Below are 8,160 nucleotides of genomic sequence, written 5' to 3' on the forward strand. Positions count from 1 at the left end.
TGATCAGGCCAAAGCTGTTCCCAGCTCAGGCCTATCCTCTGCTCTGCCTTGTGCCCGGAACGCCATTTGCTACTTGATGGCTGACTGCCTCTCATCACTCAGGTTTCAGCCAAATGTCCCCTTTTCTGAGAGGCCTCACTGACCTCCCCAGCTAGATCCTTGTCCCCTGGTCACCTCTGTCCCATGACCCTATTCTGTTCTCTTTGCAGCATCTTTGTTGTCTGTTCCCCTTCCCCCCATGAAAGTTCTGTACAAGAGGGACCTCTTTTAACACCATGTTAGTAGCTTTATTTAGATACTAGAGTCCCGGTGCGTGAAATTCATGCACGGGTAGGGTCCCTAGGCCTGGCCAGTGATCAGGGCCCATCAGGTTCCCTACCTCCCTGCCTCCTCCTCCCTCACTCCCTCAGCACCCCACTGCAGCTGCTGGTTACCTGCCATGTTCCACGCCACCCCTGGTGGTCAGCGCATTTCATAGCGAGCGATCGAACTCCCCAGTGGACAATTTGCATATTAGCCTTTTATTATATAGGATAATTTGTATACCAGAAAATCTATCCTTTCAAAGTATACAATTCAGTGGTTTTTAATATCTTCACCCATGTGCAACCACCACCCCAAATGAAACCCAGTACCCATTAGTAGTCACCCCCATTCCTCTCAGCCTCTGGCACCCACTTCTCTGCTTTCTCTCAGGCATGTTCTTTTTAAAACATCTCCTGTCGCCCCAATACACATAATTAAGCCGGTGTGGCTCAGTTGGTTGAGTGTCATCCCATGCAACAGGAGGTCACCAGTTCAATTCTCGGTCAGGGCACATGCCTGGATTTGGGGCTCAATCCCCGGCCGGGGGGAGGAGTGGGCATGTGGGAGGCAGCCAAAGTGATGTTTCTCTCTCGTCGATGTTTCTTTTGTTTTTGTTGTTTCTCATTGATGTTTTTACATCTCTCTCCGTCTGAAATCAATAAAAACATATTGAAATAATAATAAAATAAAACATCCCTGTACCCCCAGTGCCCAGTGCTGTGAGGACGGGTTGGTCACATCCCCCACTTTATAGGTGAGAAAACAGGCTCAGGACCCCTCAGAAAACTGATTTTCCCTGTTCCGAGCCTGTGTTTATCATCTCCCCGGAACTAGGCTGCACTGGGGAGGATGGGACTCAGCAGGAAAGAAGCAGTGAGGTGTGGGCATCGAGGGGGAGTTCCCATCTTGGCTACCTGGCTGAGGCCCACCCTGGGCACCTCTGCGAGGTCTCCTTCAGAGCAGGTCAGCAATGGCAGATTGAGGGGACATTCATGCCCTCACTGCTGGTGGGCTGAGTTAAACTCTATGCCTGTCCTGTGCCAGGGACAGACCAGCACCACCCTCCCACGGGGAGCAGGGCAAGCAGCTGAGGGCAGGGCCCATCCCGGGAGGGTTGAGGGCAGCTGGTATGGGAGGAGGGCCAAGTCAGGGCCGCGCGGGGCAGTGTGTTTAAGTCCAGGCTCCACTTCGTAGGAGCTCTGGGACTTGGGGCAAGTGACTGCACCTCCCTGGGCCTTCCTTTCCCGTCGGAATGGCACCCATCCGTGGGTCCCTCAGGGTTGTTGTGAGCCTGTGAGTCCATGTGGATGAGCCCACCACAGCGTCGGGCCCCACATGGGGTGCCCTCCCTTCAGGCCCTGGGCCCAGTGGAGCCCAGGCTCAGAAAGGCTGGTGGCTCTCAGAGGCTGAGTGGGGGCCAGAGCAGCGTCAGATTTCCTGACCCTTTGAAGCCTGTCTCCTCAACTGTAAAAGGGGTTTAATAATCAGTCCTCCCTCCCTGTGAGCGGCGAGGGCTGGGGATGTGCAGTTATCAGCAGCCTCTGGGCCTCAGACAGGGAAACCAGACAGGCTCCCTCCCAGGGCCCTCTCATCCTGGCCTCTTTCATCTTAGGCTTAATTAGCCAGGCCGCCCCACCCCACAGCCTCTTGGGGCGGGGGGTGTCCTCACTCCCATTTTATAGATGGAGAAACGGAGGCACCTAGAAGGAAGTGGTTTGGGGCTGCCGCCTGTGAGTCAACTGTGGAGCCAGGGGCAGAGGAGCTGGGACAGGCTTTCCAGTCGGACCTGTCCCTGGGGGTGGATGCTGGTCTCCATGCCCCTGGCACCCCAATAGCCTCTTTTCCAGCTACTCCATCACTTCCATCTGGAGGGCAGCAGGCTGGGTAGGGAGGGAGGGACCTGTGAAGCCTGGAGGAAGGAGAGAAACTAGTTCTCAGCTGCTGTTACGGGGCTCAGGTCTGTTTCATCTTCAAAGCCGGCTAATGAGAGCCGCAGGCCTTAGGCCAGTGGGCTGTGGGGTCCGGCTGCCTGCAGTTCTGTGCCCGGGAACCTGCAGTCATTGGGGCATCACAGCCTTGGTCCCCGGCCCAGGAGCGGCTCCTAGGGAACCCCTGGCCCAGTTCCCTTGGTGCCCCTCAAAGCCTTGACCCAGCCCTCTGGAAGTCAAGAGCGCGGGGTGCCCGCCGTCCTGGGCCCCAGGTCTTCCCCCGCGAAGCCTAGGTTTCCCATCGGTGCGAGGCGCGCGGTGTCCTGACGCCGTGACACGCCAGGCGCTGCAGGCCGCACCTCTGCATCCCGTTGTTCTCCGGCTTCACGGTTTATGGTCTTGTCTCCAGCTCTACGCCGGCCTGGCAGCCGCGACCATGGCCGACCGTCGGTGCCGCCTCTGGCAAAAGTCAGCAGCTTCCTCCCGCCGTGACCCGGGCGCCGGCTCCGCGCCCCCAAGCCGAGCGGGTGGGGGCTCCCCAGGCCGGCGTCGGAGAAGCGAAGCCAAGCCCTGAGGCACCTGCCCGACCGGTTCAGCCAGGGCCGCGGCGCGCGCTTCCTGCGGGAGCCCTGGAACCGCACCTTGCGCACCCCCAGCGGCCACCTTGGGAGCTGGAGCGCCCGCACCCTACACCACCCCGGGAAGGCGCGCGGCTGGCGCGGGGTGCGGTGCGCCCGGGCGCCGGCGGGGGGCGCGCAGGTGGCCATCGTCGCCAACCCGGGGTCGCTGTCCACCCGAGGGCCCTGGGATCGCAGCTCGCGCGCGAGGGGACCCCGGCCTCTGGGAGCGGGGGCCACCCAACTCCACCGCTCCTGCCCCGGCCTGCGGCGGTTTCGGGGAAGGGGGGCCGGTGCGCAGCGGGACAGTTACTCAGCCCCAGCGAAACCGGCGAGTCGGCACCTGCCGGCCGGGTGGGAGGGGGAGGCGGCGGCCCCGTTACGGCCTCGCCCCGCCCGGCCCGGCCTCCCACGCGCCCCGAGCCCCGCCCTGCGCTGCGCGTCCCGCCCCGCGCCGCCCGCCCGGAAGGAGCCGGCTGGCTGGGGCGCCGGCGGCGGCTGAGTCAGGGGAGGTAAGCGCTGCCGCCCGTTACCGCAGGCGCTGGGGACCGGGGTGGCGCTGTGGTTTCGGTGCCGGCCGCGGGCGGGCGGTCTAATGAGCCCTCGGCACGCACCCGCGCTGGCGCCCCGCCCGGCATCCCCGCCCCTGTTCTCCCGCGTTTCTGCCCCGCAGGGATCCTGGCGGCCCCCCAGCGTCACCCTGAAACCTCTCGGTTTTATCTCGGGGCCCAGGCACGGGGTCCCCGCTGGCGTTTGCGCGTAGTCGAGGGTGGCTGAGTTCTGCAAAGGGCTCTGGGGTGACGATGCCTCCTTCGGGGTTGGCGGGTCTCGCGGCCGCCGATCTGATCCCCCCCCCCCCCCCGCGCGCTCCTCCCTGCAGGGACGGACCCACGTGCCTGACCATGGGGCTCCTGAGCCGGGAAGCCTGGGCCCAGCGCCTGGGCGCCTTCCGGGCCAGCCCGTCCGCCTACATGGCAGCTCCTGAGGGTGAGGATCTGGGTCGTGACCTGCTGAGCGACCTGCGGAGTGAGAAGCTGAGCGAACAGACCAAGGTAGGCCCTGAACGCCCCGCCCCTGCCCTGCCGCGTATGGTCTCCTCAACCCACCGCGCTCTGAGCTCCATCGTCTCCAAATCTCCCATCCCCAGGTTTCCATGTTGGCCCTGAGCTTGGAGTACCCAGCCCAGCTGTGGCCAGATGCCCCTGCAGCTGAGGCAGCTGCCACCTCCCTGTTGGATACCCTGGTCCTTCTACCCCCGCGGCCATCAGCTCTGCGGAGGCCCCTGTTGCTGGCAGCAACCACAGCCCTGGTGACCGGAGGTGTGCTCGGCCCCACCTCCGGGGCCTCCCTGCGGCTTCTGCCCCTGCTGCTCGGCTTGGCTTCAGGTGGTGATCTGGGGCGAGGCTTTGGCCCCTCCTCGGAGCAGCGACCCCTGCAGGCCACTGCGTGCGAGTGCCTGCGGGAGCTGGAGAGCTGCAAGCCTGGGCTGCTGGGGGGCTGCCTGGGGCTTCTTCGTGGCCTGTTGGGACAAGAGGGCCCCGTGGCCCCTGTCCAGCCACTCAGCCTGCTGCTGGCACTTGCCCTGCGAAACACCTTGGTGATACAGGCTAGGGTCAGGGCCAGCCTGCAGGGCCTGCTCACAGTCAGGGCTCCTCCCCCCGGGGGTGGCCCCTGGAACTGGACACTAGCTCAAGAGGGCGATGCCCACCTTCAGCCCCAAGCGCCCAGTTGGCCGGCAGCTGAGGAGTGTGGCCTTTCAGCGCTAGAGCCCAGCCCCGAGGAGGCCCGGGAGCTGCGGGCTGCAGTGGCCCAGCTTCTGGACACCTCGTACCTGCTCACACCTGTGGCCCAGGCCCAGCTTCTGTGGCTGCTGGGCTGGGCCCTGCGGGGTCTGCGGGGACAGCCGCCAGTGCTCTTCAAGCCACAGTTGGTACGGCTGCTGGGCACAGCCCAGCTGGCACTGCTGCACGCTGTCCTGGCACTGAAGGCGGCCTTCGGCGAGGCACTGTTCACAGCCCAGGACGAGGCCTTGTTGCTCCGCCGGCTCACCTTGGCCGCGCAGCACCCAGCCCTGCCGCTGCCCGCTCATCTCTTCTACCTGCACTGCCTCCTGAGCTTCCCAGAGAACTGCCCGCTGGGCCCCGCCGGTGAGGAGGCTGCCCCGCTGCTGCTAGAACCGCAGCTCTGCCGTGGCCTCCTACCCAACCTCCTTCATGACCCGATGGCCCTGCTGGCCCGCCTGCACCTGCTGTGCCTTCTCTGTGCTGAGGACGAACAAAAGGAGGAGAAAGGACAGGCTCAGAGCCCCTGCCACTACTTGCAGGAACTCCTGGCCGGCTTGCAGCAGAGGGCGGCCCTTCCCGGAGGCCCCCGGGCCCTGGCAACACTCTGCTTCCAGGCGTCATACCTCGTTGCTCTCTGCCTGGCCGGGCACCATACAGTGCTGGCACCCTTGACCCACGGGCTGGCCCAGCTCTACCGCGCCCGGCCTGCGCTGGCTCCCCATTTTGTTGACCTCTTGGATCGAGTGGCCCCTGAGCTGGGGGAGCCCCTGCGGGTGGTGTTGCGGCAAGAGGTGGTGTCAAGGCCAGGTGGGGGTGAGGCCCTTCGTTGGCACCTGCAGATGCTGGCAAAGGTGGCAGACAGGGACGCTCAGAGTGCCACCCTCGGTTTCCTGCAGGCTGCAGCGGCCCACTGCACGGACTGGGGCCTCCAGCAGGCCTTGCTGCGAGTCTGCCGGGCCCTGCTGCGGGCGGGGGTTGGGGGAGGCCTGGCAGACTTGCTGCAGGCATTGGCCAGGCAGCTGGAGGACCCTGATGGGCGGGACCACGCCCGCCTCTACTACGTCCTCCTGAGCCACCTGTCAGGGCCCAAGCTGGGGGTGGCGCTGGGCCCCTCCCTTGCTGCACCTGCACTGACCTCTTCACTGGTGGCCGAGAACCAGGGCTTTGCCACGGCACTGATGGTGCAGGAGGCCCCAGCCCCGATTCGGCTGAGCGTGGGGCCCCAAAGGGCTGAGGGCCCGGTCCCAGTGCTGCAGCTCCAGGTGGAGGTGCTGGAGCCCGTGTACTCTCTGGAGCTGCGCTTCCGAGTGGAAGGACAGCTCTATGCACCCCTAGGGGCTGTCCACGTGCCCTGCCTGTGCCCTGGCCGCCCGGCCCGCCCTCTGCTCCTGCCCCTGCAGCCCCGGCGCCCGGCCCCTGCACAGCTGGATGTCCGTGCTCTTTACACCAAGTCCACTGGCCTCACGTGCTATACCCACCTGCCACCCCTGCCTGTGAAGTTCGCTGACCTCTTCCTGCCTTTCCCGAAGCCCCCCGAGGGTGCCAGGTTGGGCTTCTTTGAGGAACTGTGGGACTCGTGCCTGCCAAAGGGCACCGAGAGTCGCCTGTGGTGCCCTCTTGGGCCACAGGGTCTGGAGGCCTTGGTGTCACGCCACCTGGAGCCCTTTGTAGTGGTGGCCCGGCCGCCCACGAGCTACCACATAGCCATCCGCCTGCCCCCGGACTCCAAGCTGCTGCTGCGGCTGGAGGCAGCCCAGGCGGACGGAGTGCCCGTGGTCCTGCGGACGGACGCCTGGGCTGTGCTGCCCCTGGTGGGGGACTACCTCCGCGGGCTGTCGGCTGCGGTCTGAGCCCCGGCTGGGCTGGGCCAGGTGGGAACGGGACTGTGGCCCTTACAGGCTCCTGTCTAAGACGGGCAGCTGCGGAGCAGGACCCAGTCCTATGGATCCTTTGTTCAAAAACCTCCGTTCACCAATGACCCTCGTTTGTTTTCTTCTGGGCCCTAATCGGGAGCAGACCACTGCGATGGGGTCAGAGGCTCCCCGAAAGCTTCTAGAGTGGGAACCCCCCAGACTGCGGGGCTCCAAAGTTCCCTCCTGGCAAATAGCCTGGGATTCTCCAGAATCTCTGCCCAGGAGGCAGGAGAGAAAACATCATCTCTGCTTCCCAGAGGGTCTGGTCTTGCCCAAAGCTCCCCAGTAATTTAGGAATGAGCCTGGAGCTGGGGGGCCTCTCACCTGTGGGCCCGCGCTTTTCAGCTCCTGAGGGTTGCAGGGTCCTGACCCCGGGAGCTTAGGCTAGAAACAGTGAGGAGATTGCAGTGGCCTCTTCCCTGGGGAGTGAGGCTCCCCCAGGCTGGGGAGGGGAGCCAGCTCTAGGAAGGGCCTGCTGGTACAGTTTCAAGGCTGAGGGGGCCCCATGGTCTGGGCTAAAACGAAGCTGGGTTTTCCTTACCCCACCAGTGGACCTCGAAATCTTCCTCTAAGAACCACCCCCTCGTTCTTATTCCAAATATGCAAAATACTCAGGATTCTGATGTGTGTTTTTTAATCCTCACTGGAGAGTGTGTGTATGGCTTGACAGTGCTGCTCGGTGGATAGAGTGTCGGCCCTCAAACCGAAGGGTCCTGGGTTCAATTCTGATCAAAGGCACGTACCTGGGCTGCAGGCTCAGTCCCTGCCCCAGTAGGGGCACATGCAGGAGGCAGCCAATGTGTCTTTCACATTGATGTTTTTCTGTCTTCCCCCCTCCCTTCCACTCTAAATATCTATGGGAAAACACCCATGAGTGAGGATTAACCTAAATAAGTAAACACAGTTGTGTGTGTGTGTATACATTTTTTTCCCCCATTGATTTTTAGAGAGAGGGGAAGGAAGGACAGGAGAGAAGCATTGATGCTAGAGAGACATCCATTGCCTCCTGCACACAGCACGTCTGGGGCATGGTGTAGAGGTTTACCATCCTGGAGCGGGTTTCTGTTGCCACATTCAGAGCTAAGCTCTGCACGGGCCATGGGGGGACAGCCCCCACCCTCTGCCCTGGGGCCAGCCCCCAGGAGCTCACAGGAGCAGCAGTCAGCAGTGCTGGGTGGAGAATGGCCAGAGGCTTGGGGGGAGGGCCTCTTCTGCCACCTGCCTCCTGCGCCCCCAGCCAAGCCTCTCCTGTCAGGCTGCCTAGGAGAGGAAAGAAGGGCCTGGGACAAGTGGAGCCGTTACAGGGCGGGGGTCAGGTGGTCTGTCCCAAGGTTGAGCTCCAGCGACTTGCTGTAGATCCGGGCAAACCCTGCAACACGCTTCTCCAGCTGCTTCCAGCAGAAAGGATCTAAGGCAGAACCGGGTGCTTAAACCAGGGGTCCTCAAACTACGGCCCGCGGGCCACATGCAAACACAAATATTGTATTTGTTCCCGTTCTGTTTTTTTACTTCAAAATAAGATATGTGCAGTGTGCATAGGAATTTGTTCATAGTTTTTTTTTAAACTATAGTCCGGCCCTACAACGGTCTGAGGGACAGTGAACTGGCCCCC

At 63.0% G+C, this 8,160-nt stretch overlaps 1 protein-coding gene across 2 annotated transcripts; it reads left to right on the top strand.

The window, feature by feature from the left end:
• Positions 1–3,262: 3,262 nt before the first annotated feature.
• On the top strand, positions 3,263–7,463 carry AP5B1 (adaptor related protein complex 5 subunit beta 1). Of its 2 annotated transcripts, XM_059710058.1 has the most exons (3): positions 3,263–3,363; positions 3,736–3,903; positions 3,999–7,463. In XM_059710058.1, the coding sequence occupies exons 2-3, from the start codon at positions 3,754–3,756 to the stop codon at positions 6,483–6,485; spliced, it is 2,637 nt and encodes an 878-aa protein (XP_059566041.1). In that variant the 5' UTR covers positions 3,263–3,363; positions 3,736–3,753; the 3' UTR covers positions 6,486–7,463. The 2 variants fall into 2 exon arrangements, with proteins under 2 accessions (XP_059566041.1, XP_059566042.1); XM_059710059.1 differs by lacking the exon at positions 3,263–3,363 and having other exon boundaries at positions 3,732–3,903.
• The last annotated feature ends 697 nt before the right edge of the window (positions 7,464–8,160 follow it).

The sequence above is a fragment of the Myotis daubentonii genome, chromosome 9 (assembly GCF_963259705.1).
Source record: "Myotis daubentonii chromosome 9, mMyoDau2.1, whole genome shotgun sequence".
NCBI classification, from domain to species: Eukaryota; Metazoa; Chordata; class Mammalia; order Chiroptera; family Vespertilionidae; genus Myotis; species Myotis daubentonii.